Source organism: Panulirus ornatus, chromosome 56 (assembly GCF_036320965.1).
Source record: "Panulirus ornatus isolate Po-2019 chromosome 56, ASM3632096v1, whole genome shotgun sequence".
NCBI lineage: Eukaryota > Metazoa > Arthropoda > Malacostraca > Decapoda > Palinuridae > Panulirus > Panulirus ornatus.
The window spans coordinates 21,913,431-21,930,153 of NC_092279.1; the positions used below are offsets into that span (position 1 = coordinate 21,913,431).

The 16,723-nt window shown below is 39.4% G+C and overlaps 1 protein-coding gene across 16 annotated transcripts in view; it reads left to right on the forward strand.

The window, feature by feature from the left end:
- LOC139766006 (uncharacterized) overlaps nt 1-16,723 on the forward strand; it is a 513,479-nt gene that overhangs the window by 481,745 nt on the left and 15,011 nt on the right. For all 16 annotated transcript variants that reach the window (XM_071694071.1, XM_071694063.1, XM_071694060.1 and 13 more), the window contains 7 exons: nt 594-782; nt 2,910-3,107; nt 3,233-3,573; nt 4,850-5,006; nt 6,004-6,116; nt 8,153-8,280; nt 16,538-16,617. In XM_071694071.1, coding sequence (XP_071550172.1) covers nt 594-782; nt 2,910-3,107; nt 3,233-3,573; nt 4,850-5,006; nt 6,004-6,116; nt 8,153-8,280; nt 16,538-16,617 — 1,206 coding nt within the window. The remainder of the gene's footprint in view (nt 1-593; nt 783-2,909; nt 3,108-3,232; nt 3,574-4,849; nt 5,007-6,003; nt 6,117-8,152; nt 8,281-16,537; nt 16,618-16,723) is intronic.

A 16,723-nucleotide genomic window follows, 5' to 3' on the forward strand; every position in this document is an offset into this window, starting at 1 on the left:
CTTGCTGATTATCTTTTCCAATGCCTGTACAGACCACACTCATCATGGAGGTTGGTATGGAGTTCAAGTAGATGCGTATGACATTTACCCTTTTCCACTGTCTTGGCCCTTTGCCAGTGCTTTCACTGGATGCCTCCTCATTTATCAATATATGTTTGAGTATACTCAATTCCTGCCTCAGAAGTATCTTTTGTTATTAATAGGCTCCTGCAGCACTCAGGATACTGGGACCACAAGTCATACTTGAAGTGTTGTGATATTGTGTGTGTATGTTATGTACTGAAAGTGCAGGGCACTTGAATATCAAGGGCTCAGGGTATTCTTTGTGGTAGTTGCACCTTGGGCATGGGAGATGGGGGGGTCTTACGATACGGTGAATCATGTGTGATGATTGACAACCAGATTGTAAGCAGGAGAGTGTGACATGAATTTGTCTGGGGAGTTTGATTTCTTATGGGATTATGTCTGGTGGGTTGTATGAGTATATATAGATGTATATACTTATAGGCAGTGTATGTAAAGTTCTACAGTTTGGAATGATTTTTTAATTCCTTTCTTTGTGGGATTCCATGAACTTCTTTTCCCTGTTTCAGACGGTTTGTAGAACTCTTAGGAGAAACTAACTTCAGCGGTGTGTCAGGACACATCAACTTTCGGGATGGCCCCTCCCGAAAAACCACGATTAACATCATGCAGTTTATAGTTAGTGATGACCGGGAGAATGGAAGCCATAAATATGAAACTATTGGAACATTCACACCAACAAGCTCTGAAGGAGGCATGTAAGTTCAGAAATGTAATTTTTTTTTTTCTATCCTTTAGAGTGCCTTATACCTAAAATTTTGTTCTATAGGTTCTGTGGACCTTATATTTTATGTATAAAACTTGTTACATACCAGCTTAGAGAATCAGATTCTCAGGAAATACTTAGAAAAACATGTATTTGTATGTAGCATTTATGGAAGTGGAGAAGGCATATAGTAGGGTTGATAGAGATGCTTTGCGAAAGGTCTTAAGAGTATATGATGTGGGAGGCAAGTTGCTAGAAGCAGTGAGAAGTTTTTACCAATGATGTAAGGCATTTGTACGAGTAGGAAGAGAGGAGAGTGATTCATTCCCAGTGAAGGTCGGTCTGCATCAGGGGTGTGATGTCCCCATGATTGTTTGATTTATTTATGGATGGGGTGGTTAGGGAGGTAAATGGGAGAGTTTTGAAGAGAGGGACGAGTTTATAGTATGTTGGTGATGAGAGGGCTTGGGAAGTGAGTCAGTTGTTGTTTGCCAATGATACAGCTCTAGTGGCTGATTCAAGACCAAGGTTATTATTAGGTTCATTAGGGTTGAGGGACAAGTTGATTGGGATATAAGTCTGAATGGAGAAAAATTGGAGAAAGTGAAGTGTTTTAGATATCTGGGAGTGAGCTTAGCAGCGAATGGAACCATAGAAGCGGAAGTGAGTCACAGAGTGGGGGAGGGGGCGAAGGTTTTGGGACCAATGAAGAATGTGTGGAAGAAGAGAATGTATCTCGGAGAGCAAAAATGGGTATGTTTGAAGGAATAGTAGTTCCAACAGTGTTATATGGTTGTGAGGCATGGCTATAGATAGAGTTGTATGGAGGAGGGTGGATTTGTTGGAATTTATATGTTTGAGGACAGTATATAGTTAGATCGAGTAAGTAGTGAAAGGGTAAGAGAGATGTGTGGAAATAAAAAGAGTGTGGTTGAGAGAGCAGAAGAGGGTGTGTTGAATTGATTTAGACAGATGGAAGGAACAAGGAGAAGTAGGAGACCAAATTGGAGATGGAAGGATGGAATATAAAGAATTTTGAGCAATCAGGGCAAGAACTTATAGGAGGGTGAGAGGAGTGTAAGGAGTAGAGTGAATTGGAACGATGTGGTATACCGGGGTCGATGTGCTGTCCAGGGCATGTGAAACGTCTGGGGTAAACCATGGAAAGGTCTGTGGGGCCTGGATGTGGTTAGGGAACTGTGGTTTTGGTGCATTACACATGACAGCTGGAGACTGAGTGTGAACGAGTTGCCTTTTTTTCTGCTTTCCTGGCACTACCACACTGAAGCAGGGGGTAGCAATGCTGTTTCCTGTGGGCAGGGTGGCGCCAGGAATGGATAAAGGCAAGCAAGTATGAATATGTACATGTATGTGTTTATGTGTTTGCGTCTTTGTTTTGTATTGGCACCTTTAAGTGTTTTTCATATATGCTTCTAAAACTTTTTTCTTTCATACTTGTCCACCTTTTTCCACATCTCATGAAGCCTTCATTTCATTTATGGATACTTCCTTGTCATTATTCCTTCTCCACTCTCTTTTACTTGAGTAGAAATTTAAGTTGCACTGTATCCTCTACTTTGACTTTCTTAGTCTTCCTCAGTTTCTAATCTGTTATTTTTTGTCTTTTCTATGATGTAATGATCAGAGATGCCAGTTTTGCTAACATCACTGTATATAATGAGTGTAGTATCATTTGTAAAAAGTAGGTCCGTGTTACTGTTTTTTGTTTGTGTATGACATAGATTGAACATTTTACAGATATGAAGGAGGAGATAGAAGGATGATGTGAAGGAGGCATTGGAGTATCAGTCTAAATGTTCATGAGGGTGAGAAATATGCCTGGGATAGAATGAACTAAATCAATGTGGTAAAATGGGGGACAATGTTCGGTCAGTGGGTTAAACCATGGCATATGAAGCTGTAGAGATAAACCTAGAAGGAGTCTTTGGAAGCTGGCTGTAGTTTTGGTGTATTATACATGACATCTAGGGATTAGATGTCTTCAAATGAGTCCATAATTTATCTTCTTCTGATTTTGCTACACTTGGGCAGGAGAAGCAGTTCTGTGCTAGAAAAAGTAGTAGTAGGATGATTTACATTTATGTTATTTTATCCACAGGCTTCGTTTGGAAAAGAGGAATACAAGGTTTTTCCATGGGGTCCCAGGAGATGGCTCACTTCCTGACACCTGCTTATTTGATACGTTCAGCAAGCTCCTTGATGTTAGCTGTGATGTGGCCATAGTTATTGTGATGGTCCTTATTTTTGTTGTCTTTGCAATCATCTTGATTGCTCTCTTTATTGTGTACAAAAAGAGGTAAGCTGTTGACATAAACATCAGAAATATTATATGATTGTTTGTAAATATGTGTATTTATACTGTAATATTTGCAACTCTTAATATCCTTTTGTTAAGTTTTTCATCAGTGATTATTATTGCAGATTTGAGAAAATGATTCCAAATCAGGCAGCATGGCCATTAGGAGAGCTAACATCCTTGGATGAATGGGAGTTACCAAGGGAAAAGGTTGTCATTAATCGTACTATTGGTGAAGGAGCTTTTGGTACAGTATTTGGTGGTGAGTGTCAGTTTGGAGAGAACACCCCATGGTTAGCTGTGGCTGTAAAAACACTTAAGGTTGGCTCCACTGTTGAGGAAAAGCTCGACTTCTTGGGTGAGGCAGAAATGATGAAAAGATTCAATCACAAGAATATTGTCCAGCTGCTAGGTCTCTGTACTCATCAGGAACCTATATACATGATCATGGAGTTCATGTTATATGGTAAGTGAAATATGACGTTATAGAAATTATTTATTTATTATACCTTGTCGCTGTCTCCTGCATTATAGAAATATATAATCAAACTGTTTACTTGAATAGTTCTGTAATGACCTTATTCTTGCTAAAGACCTTTATATAATGCACAATATACAGTCTGTATAAACATTTTGTTGTTGAATGTTCATTAGCCACAAACAAGCATCCCAGTAATTCATCAATGCTACAAGTATGGTAGTTTCTTTTTGTTTTTGTTATGTATTACTATCTGTTTCATAGAAGGGAGGTAGATCAGAAGCACAAAGTCTTCCACTTGCATTTAAAAAATATCTCATTGAAATGTACTAGGTTTTGTTGCTTCCAGCACATGTTAGGGTATGTTAAGTGACACTTTTACTGTGGAAAGGAGAAAAATGATACAGAAATTGAAAGAAAATGCCTTCATACTATCAGCAAAAGAAATCCTTTAGAGCCCAATGAATCATTACGAAGTACTTCTTAGAAATGGCAGTTCAGAAAGGTTGATACTGAGTTTAAGAGTTGTTGGGTTGGACATTTTTCTTAGTATCAAACCATACATCTCACACGAGAAGGAGCCTCCATATTAGTAAGGTTGTGTATTTCACACTTTTCTCCTAGTTATCCTTAAGAATGGCCAAAGTCAGACAATTTACTTTTTTATACATAGTCGCCATTACCTGTGCGTGATAGGTAGCATGAAGAACCTTAAAGGAAAAAATCCTCACAAGTTCCTTTTGCTGTTCCTTCTTTTCAAAAGTGATATAGGACAGGAGAATTTCTAAATCTCCTCTCACCTCTCTGAGTCACCTTCTATGACATTCAGAGAATATGTGAATGGTATTCTTTCTCTCCTATCCCCATTTTACCATGTATTGCATAAATAATTCACTACATGATATTGAAAATTACCAGTTCATACACCACCCTTTTTGAAAATGTAGATGAACATGGAATTACAGGTATTGCAGACTCAGTAACTCATTGAAAAAAAGCAGTTTTGCTCAGGAGCTTATTGCAAATGCATTATGGTAACAGCTAGTGATGTTGCATATTGTATTATGTACACAATTCCAATTTTTCACTATTCTTGTGCTTTTAGAGTTAGCACCATAGACTCTCTAAGATTTTATGTTCCAAGTTTTTGAAGATTTATTTTAAACTAGTCATATTCATACTTTCATTAACTCTCACTGAGAGGGGAAATTATTTGAAACGATTCTTCATTTTTCTGTTGTTTAGTAATAGTTCCACTTAACAGGTGACCTGAAGACATATCTGTTGGCACGTCGTCACCTTGTATCTGACCGGTCAATGCACACCGAGGAGGATGAGGTCAGCAGCAAGCGTCTCACTTCCATGGCAGTTGATGTCTGCCGTGCATTGGCCTATCTTACGGAGATGAGATATGTCCACAGGTGAAAATTCACTCTAAAATAGTTAAAGGAAAACCTTTGCATGTGTCATTATGAATATCTTATGGTGGAAAGGTTGTATTTATTATTTCAGGTATTAGATTAAAAAAGTACTTTGATAAGGGTATTAACATTAGCTGTAGTATTACAGTATCTACATCGAAGTTACTTGCATAGAAATACAGTGTATACAAATATGTTCATGCATAGATTTTTGTTTAATTATAGTTAGATGAGGATGATTTCTACAAAGGTGGAGTCTATATTATAAACATCTACAATGCACACTCTGAGGTTTTGGTAGGCACTTACTGTATCCCCTCAGCTCCAGTGACCTGAAGTAGTAATTTACCTTTCTATTACCATATCAACTCCTAGCTTTTCTGAGCAATAGTATATGAAATGTAATGGACTGATACAGTCAGAATAACACAAAGTGCTGTGCTTAAAAAAAAAAAAATGCATGTAAAAGGTACAAAAAAGACAATTAAAAGTGTGTCAAGCCTGACATAGATTTTTGAGATGTGGATACATTTGTCCTTTAGCAAGGCTGGCAGTGGAATAGGCGTGAAATGGGTTGTTATTATCTTTTGGTATGATTATGCAAAGCTTTGGGCTTTTGTCAGTTGCTATCTGCTGACATGTGGTTGTTAGATGTTATGAGCCAAGTACCTCATTATGTAGAGAATTTTTCATTTCATGTTCATGTTGCACAAGGGCTAAAGATCTTATATTAATATGAACTCTTTTGTCAGGGTTTAGAAATAAATTTCTAGGAACTTTAAACTTATGTTTAGTATATACATTTTATGATTTGAGTTACTAACTCCTTGTAGATGGAAAGAATTAAGCTTTACTTTCAGTAGATGAATTGTAATTTAAGACTATGTCAATAATAAGTTAATAGTTGATAAGGGTCATAATCTGTTAATGGAAGAAGGATTTTTATGGTGTAATTAGTTAGCCATGAAGTAATTACAGTTAACTTTCTCTACAACAGGGATGTGGCATGCAGGAACTGTTTAGTTAGTGCTGAACGGGTTGTCAAGCTCTCAGACTTTGGCATGACTCGTCCTATGTATGAAAGTGATTATTACCGCTTTAGCAGACGAGGTAAGGAAGTGGATAAAGTTCTGAGTTCATACACAGATCTGTAAAGAAATATATTCTAAAACTGCTTTTATTTTGCACATATGTTTGTTTTTGAGTTAGTTCTTGTCAGTTTTGATATCAGTTATTTGTTATAAGGATGAAATGGGCAAGCTACTTCCTTGGTTATGAAGGTGCACTCCTCTTACCCAGGTAGCTGTCCTTTTTTTCTGCCTCACCCACATTTGGACTGTTGGCATGCTGTCTACAAACATACTATCTCTACTTTTCATACATATGATTTGACAACACACAACTCATTCTTTGTAACTCTAGATTTTTCTGCGGTGAATATGCATTAGCCCTTCATTTTGACAAAATGGTAGGAGCAATAGATTGAAGTAGTCGGTTGGACATTAGACAGGAGCATTAGGTAGGAACATCTGGGAGTAGTAGTATGTAGGAACATTTGGAACATTAGGTAAAAGTTGTAGATTGGAGCATTATGTGGACACATTAGGTAGAAGTTTGAAAGTTAGTTTGAAAGCATTGTGGTGGAGTTACCCCCTGCCAGTGGCCTGTTTAGGGTTAGGGACTAAATTCTAAGAAGCAGCACCAGAGTTCACCAGTTATGGAGACTTTCACCATGGCCATATCCTGAGGGAGTTCCTGGAGGGAACAAATGACAGATTTTTTTTTTTTTTTTTTTTTTTTTTTTTTGTCGCTGTCTCCCGCGTTTGCGAGGTAGCGCAAGGAAACAGACGAAAGAAATGGCCCAACCCACCCCCATACACATGCCTTGATTCAATCCACTGACAGCACGTCAACCCCGGTATACCACATCGCTCCAATTCACTCTATTCTTTGCCCTCCTTTCACCCTCCTGCATGTTCAGGCCCCGATCACACAAAATCTTTTTCACTCCATCTTTCCACCTCCAATTTGGTCTCCCTCTTCTCCTCGTTCCCTCCACCTCCGACACATATATCCTCTTGGTCAATCTTTCCTCACTCATTCTCTCCATGTGACCAAACCATTTCAAAACACCCTCTTCTGCTCTCTCAACCACGCTCTTTTTATTTCCACAAATCTCTCTTACCCTTACGTTACTTACTCGATCAAACCACCTCACACCACACATTGTCCTCAAACATCTCATTTCCAGCACATCCATCCTCCTGCGCACAACTCTATCCATAGTCCACGCCTCGCAACCATACAACATTGTTGGAACCACTATTCCTTCAAACATACCCATTTTTGCTTTCCGAGATAATGTTCTCAACTTCCACACATTCTTCAAGGCTCCCAGAATTTTCGCCCCCTCCCCCACCCTATGATCCACTTCCGCTTCCATGGTTCCATCCGCTGCCAGATCCACTCCCAGATATCTAAAACACTTCACTTCCTCCAGTTTTTCTCCATTCAAACTCACCTCCCAATTGAATTGACCCTCAACCCTACTGTACCTAATAACCTTGCTCTTATTCACATTTACTCTTAACTTTCTTCTTTCACACACTTTACCAAACTCAGTCACCAGCAGTTTTAAACTCCATATGGGAAGAGAGTTTTACACATGTTGCCCCATCTTAACTTTGTATACGTCTATCAGTGTTATTACTCTTATTTGTAAACACACACACACACACACATTCTAAACTAGGTACCCAAATATCAACCAGCCCTAAAGGGAGGATGAATAGCAAGATTGGATGTGGGCTGACTGCCAAGCCCAGGATTCAGACCCAAGCAGGCTGATTTGTGTGTTGTGTTTTAGGTGATAGTGTGATGGGTATTGTGTGTTTGGTTTAGGATGAGTTGACATTTAGAGTGGGAGAGTTATAGTGACTGGTATGGTGAAAGAAATAGAGGAGGTAGTGAAAGGGAATAAGATTAACTACATATATTGTAAAAGCTCCAAACAACATTTAAAATTCATCTATCCTTCTCATATTGTCAGAACTTCCCAGAGTAAAAAAAAAAAAAAAAAAAAAAAAAAAAAAAAAAAAATAACAGTGTTAAATGATAGTATCACAATATGTCATTTTCTTTGCTAGCTATGTTACCTGTGCGGTGGATGTCTCCAGAGTCTCTTGAAGATGGCCTTTTCACCAACATGAGTGACATGTGGTCATATGGTGTATTGTTGTATGAAATCATCACCTTTGGAAGCTTTCCATTTCAGGTAAGTTCGTTAGATACGATAAACTGACTACTATATTACAAATAAAGTATTAAGGTTTTTAAGAAAGATGATGTTATTATTATTCTTGTTTCACGTATTATCTGTTTCAATCATTGGCAAGGTAGCACTAGGAACAAAGTAAAGGCCTCATTCATTCATACCGTTCATACCCATTAGGTGAAATACACCAGAACTGCAGCCCCTAATTCACAATGAGACCCAACAGACCTTTCAGTGGTGTCTTATGGCTGCTTCATACACCTTGTTTCAGTCCATTGGTAGCATGTTTACCTCTGTAGAACACATGACTTCACTTGATGCATGCATGCCTTTCACCATATGGCATGTTCAGGCTTTGAGCATTCAAACTTCATTCACTCCATCCTTCCATATCTGATTCGGTGTACCCATTCTCTTTGTCCCAACCTGTTCAGACACATGTATTCTCTTTGTCACCCGCTCCTTATTCATTCTTTATTTCTGGACATACACCTTTAGCTCTTTCAGCTATATTCATTTCTACACCTCTCTCTGACCTTATCATCACTTACTCAGTTAAACCCACATTCTTTAGTGCTCCCAGTTTCTTGGTACCCCTTCACCCAACCAGTGACTCATTTCAGCTCCCATGTTTCCATTTGATGCCATTTCAAACTAAGATATCTGAAACACCGCTTCCTCCAAGTTTGTCTCAGTCATACTCTCACCCTAACTACCTTGTCCCTCTTTACTGCTAAACCTAATAGGGCTCTCATCAGTGCTAATAACCTCTTTTAGTTTTTTACTCTATCATATGCCTTCTCCAGGTCCATAAATACTACATACAAATCCACTTGCTTTTCTAAGTATTTCTCACATACATTCTTCAAAGCAAACACCTGATCCACACATCCTCTACCACTTCTGAAACCACACTGCTCTTCCCCAATCTGATGCTCTGTACATGCCTTCACCCTCTCAATCAATACCTTCCCACATAATTTCCCAGGAATACTCAACAAACTTATACCTCTGTAATTTGAGCACTCACTCTTATCCCTTTTGCCTTTGTACAATGGCACTATGCACGCATTCCACCAATCCTCAGGCACCTCACCATGAGTCATACATACATTAAATAACCTTACCAACCAGTCAATAATACAGTCACCCCCTTTTTTAATAAATTCCACTGCAATACCATCCACACCTGCTGCCTAGCCGGCTTTCATCTTCCGCAAAGCTTTTACTACCTCTTCTCTGTTTACCAAATCATTTTCCCTAACCCTCTCACTTTGCACAACACCTCGACCAAAACACCCTATATCTGCCACTCTATCATCAGACACATTCAACAAACCTTCAAAATACTCACTCCATCTCCTCACATCACCACTACTTGTTATCATCTCCCCATTTGCGCCCTTCACTGAAGTTCCCATTTGCTCCCTTGTCTTACGCACTTTTTTTACCTCCTTCCAGAACATCTTTTTATTCTCCCTAAAATTTAATGATACTCTCTCACCCCAACTCTCATTTGCCCTCTTTTTCACCTCTTACACCTTTCTCTTGACCTCCTGTCTCTTTCTTTTATATATCTCCCACTCAATTGCATTTTTTCCCTGCAAAAATCGTCCAAATGCCTCTCTCTTCTCTTTCACTAATACTCTTACTTCTTCATCCCACCACTCACTACCCTTTCTAATCAACCCACCTCCCACTCTTCTCATGCCACAAGCATCTTTTGCGCAATCCATCACTGATTCCCTAAATACATCCCGTTCCTCCCCTGTGGAAGGTATTAAGAATATATGGTGTGGGAGGCAAGTTGTTAGAAGCAGTGAAAAGTTTTTATCGAGGATGTAAGGCATGTGTACGTGTAGGAAGAGAGGAAAGTGATTGGTTCTCAGTGAATGTAGGTTTGCGGAAGGGGTGTGTGATGTCTCCATGGTTGTTTAATTTGTTTATGGATGGGGTTGTTAGGGAGGTGAATGCAAGAGTTTTGGAAAGAGGGGCAAGTATGAAGTCTGTTGGGGATGAGAGAGCTTGGGAAGTGAGTCAGTTGTTGTTCGCTGATGATACAGCGCTGGTGGCTGATTCATGTGAGAAACTGCAGAAGCTGGTGACTGAGTTTGGTAAAGTGTGTGAAAGAAGAAAGTTAAGAGTAAATGTGAATAAGAGCAAGGTTATTAGGTCCAGTAGGGTTGAGGGTCAAGTCATTTGGGAGGTAAGTTTGAATGGAGAAAAACTGGAGGAAGTAAAGTGTTTTAGATATCTGGGAGTGGATCTGGCAGCGGATGGAACCATGGAAGCGGAAGTGGATCATAGGGTGGGGGAGGGGGCAAAAATTCTGGGAGCCTTGAAGAATGTGTGGAAGTCGAGAACATCATCTTGGAAAGCAATAATGGGTATGTTTGAAGGAATAGTGGTTCCAACAATGTTGTATGGTTGCGAGGCGTGGGCTATGGATAGAGTTGTGCGCAGGAGGATGGATGTGCTGGAAATGAGATGTTTGAGGACAATGTGTGGTGTGAGGTGTTTGATCGAGTAAGTAACGTAGGGGTAAGAGAGATGTGTGGAAATAAAAAGAGCGTGGTTGAGAGAGCAGAAGAGGGTGTTTTGAAATGGTTTGGGCACATGGAGAGAATGAGTGAGGAAAGATTGACCAAGAGGATATATGTGTCGGAGGTGGAGGGAATGAGGAGAAGTGGGAGACCAAATTGGAGGTGGAAAGATGGAGTGAAAAAGATTTTGTGTGAACGGGGCCTGAACATGCAGGAGGGTGAAAGGAGGGCAAGGAATAGAGTGAATTGGATCGATGTGGTATACCGGGATTGACGTGCTGTCAGTGGATTGAATCAGGGCATGTGAAGCGTCTGGGGTAAACCATGGAAAGCTGTGTAGGTATGTATATTTGCGTGTGTGGACGTATGTATATACATGTGTATGGGGGTGGGTTGGGCCATTTCTTTCGTCTGTTTCCTTGCGCTACCTCGCAAACGCGGGAGACAGCGGCAAAAAAAAAATAAATTTTATATCAACTTTCAACTTTTTCCTTTCTCACACCCATACTGAGAATGCTCAGGCACCTGCTTCTGCAGTTTCTCACTTGAAACTGCCACAGTGTACTACCTGCTTCTCTCTCCAATACGCTTGCACTCACCTCTGTCTCTTCCCTGTCCACAACAAACTAAATGACCATGGTGATATAACATACCCAAGCTGTGACTCTCCTTCACTTGGAATCACACACTTCCTTTTTTCATACTCTCATACATACCTTACTCTTTCAATAAAAACTCCTCAATTCTTATTGTAGCTTTCCTCATACTCAATATATTTGCAACACCTTTCACAAAGCATCTCTATAATTCCAGTCAGATGCTTTAGCCAGATCCATAAACACCACATACAAGTCTGTCTGTTTCTGTACTTATTTCTTTCATAATTCTTCAAAGCAAACACGTGATCCACACATCCTTTATCACTTCTACAGCCACAGTGTTCCTCCCCAGTAGGAAGCTCTGTTCATGTCATTACCTTCTCAATCACTTTCTCTCATACAGCTTAATAGGTATACCTGACAAACTTATTGATGCGTCTGTAATTTGAGTATTTACTTGTGACCCCCTTACCTTTATACAATGGCACTATACAGGCATTCACCATTTCTACAAACCGTACATACACTGTAACCATCACTAACCACTCAACAACACAGTCAACCCCATTCTTTAGAAATTTAACTGCAATGCCTTCCACTCCACCCTCTTTGATGCACTTCATATTATACAGGACTGTTACAGTTTCTTCCCTTTACACTACACCACTCTCTTTTTGCATACTTCCACATCCAAAACATCCTACGTCTGCCACTCTTTTATTGTCAAACATTAAGTAATCTTTCAAAATATCTGGTTTCTGCTTTTTACCACTTCCCCATTTGTTCCTTTCACCAGTCTTCCCATTTGTTCTTTCTTTTTCCCATGCTGTTGACCTTCCAAAACATTTTCTTATCATTCCTGAATGTTTGCTTCCAAAATATTTCCTAATTGGAGTTTGCTGATATTCACCTACTCTCATTTGCCCTCCTTTTCATCCTGTACCTTCCTTGCAACCTGAGACACTTTCTCCTTTACACTTTCCAGTCACTTGCACTGCTTCTTTGCAAATAATACCCATAGATTTCTCCTTTCTCTATTTGAGACGTGATGTTTTTATAGCTACAATGGGAGATTGCTGGTGACATATATGGATAAGGGGTGGAATAAGAATGGAACCATTACATCGTCAGTTGACAGTATTAGTAGTGAATCTGTGCATTATCATTTGATGATTATAGCAGTTAGAGAGCTGATTCAAAGATGGTACACAGATATAGCAGTAATATACTATAATCAATTCCAATCCAAAAAGGATCTCGGCATGAATAGATTTCAGGACACAGCTGCTGCTAGCTGTGTTGATAGTGTTTGAACAACATTTTCAACCCAGTCATCTCACACTGTTGGCAGTCAGTTAGTCCAACTTGTTCACATGATTATACTGACTGTACAGATCTGTGGTGTACTCATTACCAGGGGGCTTCTTTAAAGATTCAGGTTGTGATCTAATCCACACGTGAAACTGTCACATTAAACTCTTGTGTCACCAAGACAACAGCATTCTTCCCCGAGTGGTGAATAATATGCTTGCAATACTTTTAATAGCACTACAATTTAGATATTGTTTCTGTGTAACATATTACTTACCAGAAATAATTGGAGTACAATGAAATAATTATTAGATACTGGTATTGTAAGCACCTCTTTATCATCCACCACTTCAGAGGAGGTTGAACAGCTCATTTGAGGATGATCTTGCTGCCCTGTCCAGAACTTAAACACAGGCTGAAAATGTGCAATTTCATCTGGACAAGATGTTTTCAAGTTTGTGGGAGAGGATAACCTTTGCCACCCCCTTGAAGGAGTTCTCAAAAGGAATGCACATCAGAGATATAGAGAGATAGGATAACCTCTGTCATGGTCAGCACAACTGAAGGCTTCCCAGCTGACAAAGCAATACTGGTGTATCAAATCTGAGATTTTCATTTTCCATTTTATGGTGTGGAAAGATCAAGTTGTGATTTGTGCCAGCCCCACTGATTCTAGGTGTGCTTAGTGATATGATGATACAGGAAATTTTTTACTGTGCAGGCTAAGATATTTTTGGTTTTGTGAAAGTCTAAAGTCTCCCTGTCATTTTCTTTATAATTGAAATCCCACATTATTAGGACATGATCATGTATCAGGAGTGCATGTTTTATTGCTTCTTGCATCCCATGGACCTTTTTGAGATTAGGTGCATTGGAACCATTTTGTATGCAGCATCCCATGGACCTTTTTGAGATTAGGTGCATTGAAACCATTTTGTATACAGAGATAGTTTGACTAGAAACACTGGTTTCACTTCAATTGACTCAGTTTAGTGTGCATTATCAAAAAGTAAAAAGCTTTTATGTAAGTGTAGAAGTTCATGTTTCTCTTTAACATACTGGGTTGAGAATGTGTACAGGTGGTTTTAGGGGTGATAAACTTACAGTGCTCTTTGATAACAGTTATTCATATATTTTTTTTTTTTTTTGTCACTGTCTCCCGCGTTTGCGAGGTAGCGCAAGGAAACAGACGAAAGAAATGGCCCAACCCACCCCCATACACATGTATATACATACGTCCACACATGCAAATATACATACCTACACAGCTTTCCATGGTTTACCCCAGATTCTTCACATGCCCTGATTCAATCCACTGACAGCACGTCAACCCCGGTATACCACATCGATCTAATTCACTCTATTCCTTGCCCTCCTTTCACCCTCCTGCATGTTCAGGCCCCGATCACACAAAATCTTTTTCACTCCATCTTTCCACCTCCAATTTGGTCTCCCACTTCTCCTCATTCCCTATACCTCCGACACATATATCCTCTTGGTCAATCTTTCCTCACTCATTCTCTCCATGTGCCCAAACCATTTCAAAACACCATCTTCTGCTCTCTCAACCACGCTCTTTTTATTTCCACACATCTCTCTTACCCTTACGTTACTTACTCGATCAAACCACCTCACACCACACATTGTCCTCAAACATCTCATATCCAGCACATCCATCCTCCTGCGCACAACTCTATCCATAGCCCACGCCTCGCAACCATACAACATTGTTGGAACCACTATTCCTTCAAACATACCCATTTTTGCTTTCCGAGATAATGTTCTCGACTTCCACACATTCTTCAAGGCTCCCAGGATTTTCGCCCCCTCCCCCACCCTATGATCCACTTCCGCTTCCATGGTTCCATCCGCTGCCAGATCCACTCCCAGATATCTAAAACACTTCACTTCCTCCAGTTTTTCTCCATTCAAACTTACCTCCCAATTGACTTGACCCTCAACCCTACTGGACCTAATAACCTTGCTCTTATTCACATTTACTCTTAACTTTCTTCTTTCACACACTTTACCAAACTCAGTCACCAGCTTCTGCAGTTTCTCACATGAATCAGCCACCAGCACTGTATCATCAGCGAACAACAACTGACTCACTTCCCAAGCTCTCTCATCCCCAACAGACTTCATACTTGCCCCTCTTTCCAAAACTCTTGCATTCACCTCCCTAACAACCCCATCCATAAACAAATTAAACAACCATGGAGACATCACACACCCCTTCCGCAAACCTACATTCACTGAGAACCAATCACTTTCCTCTCTTCCTACACGTACACATGCCTTACATCCTCGATAAAAACTTTTCACTGCTTCTAACAACTTGCCTCCCACACCATATATTCTTAATACCTTCCACAGAGCATCTCTATCAACTCTATCATATGCCTTCTCCAGATCCATAAATGCTACATACAAATCCATTTGCTTTTCTAAGTATTTCTCACATACATTCTTCAAAGCAAACACCTGATCCACACATCCTCTACCACTTCTGAAACCACACTGCTCTTCCCCAGTCTGATGCTCTGTACATGCCTTCACCCTCTCAATTAATACCCTCCCATATAATTTACCAGGAATACTCAATAGACTTATACCTCTGTAATTTGAGCACTCACTCTTATCCCCTTTGCCTTTGTACTATGGCACTATGCACGCATTCCGCCAATCCTCAGGCACCTCACCATGAGTCATACATACATTAAATAACCTTACCAACCAGTCAATAATACAGTCACCCCCTTTTTTAATAAATTCCACTGCGATACCATCCAAACCTGCTGCCTTGCCGGCTTTCATCTTCCGCAAAGCTTTTACTTCCTCTTCTCTGTTTACCAAATCATTTTCCCTAACCCTCTCACTTTGCACACCACCTCGACCAAAACACCCTATATCTGCCACTCTATCATCAAACACATTCAACAAACCTTCAAAATACTCACTCCATCTCCTTCTCACATCACCACTACTTATATTCATATATAAGTTTTACATTCTCTCCATTGTAGTCTCAAGAGAAAAATAAATGCATATTTATGTATATTTAATTTTTTGGTGTTTAACTGTAGTGACCAGTGAAATAACTATGTTTCACTAGCTTCCCAAAACACTGACATAAGTTTAAAATATGAAATTTTTCTATCTCTGCCAAAGCATGTTAATTTGTTTCAGCAAGTCAAATTCTATTGAATGTATTGCTGTCAGCTGTTCTCTGTTATCGAATATCATGAATGTTATTAAAAAAAGTTGCCACTCTTATGATAAATTGCAAAACTTATATTTAGTTGTATTAGAATATTTATGATTTAATTTTACATCCAAATGAGTCAGAAATCTGTAATGACTCTAAGATATGGTGCATTTTTACATACACCTTTTGTGTTGAGCTTTTCATCATATTTTAACAAGTTCATCATTCACCCCCATGAACTAATCTTGGCTACACACTTGTATATACCTAACCCACCCCCACGGAATTAGAAATGGAATTAATGATATTTTGATATATCGATAAATAGACAGATCTTTAACTCCATTCTTAGTTAAACATGGTGGATCTAGTGTATACAGTTTCCAACTTCTTCAGTGTACATCCAGTGTACCAAAGACTACAAAGGCTTCCAGAATGCTATAATCTTGTAAGTTTTCCACTTTGATATCAAGTAAGTTGATTCAACAGACCAGACTTACACCTTCAGTCTTCACCACAAAATACCTCTGTTGCATATATAGTAATTAATTTCCCCCCAAACTAAACACATGAATAATTGCAAATTTCAATTGCAGGGAATGTCCAACAACAAGGTGCTGGAACATGTAAGAGCAGGAAACACTATCTCCATTCCCAAAGGTGTAAAACCTCAACTGTAAGTGTTAAAATATTATGTTTTAGTCATATTCCTTTTGCACTTTGTATACAGACATACACCTATACTTTTTTAGATTGGCAGCAGGAGAATGTTATATGATGGT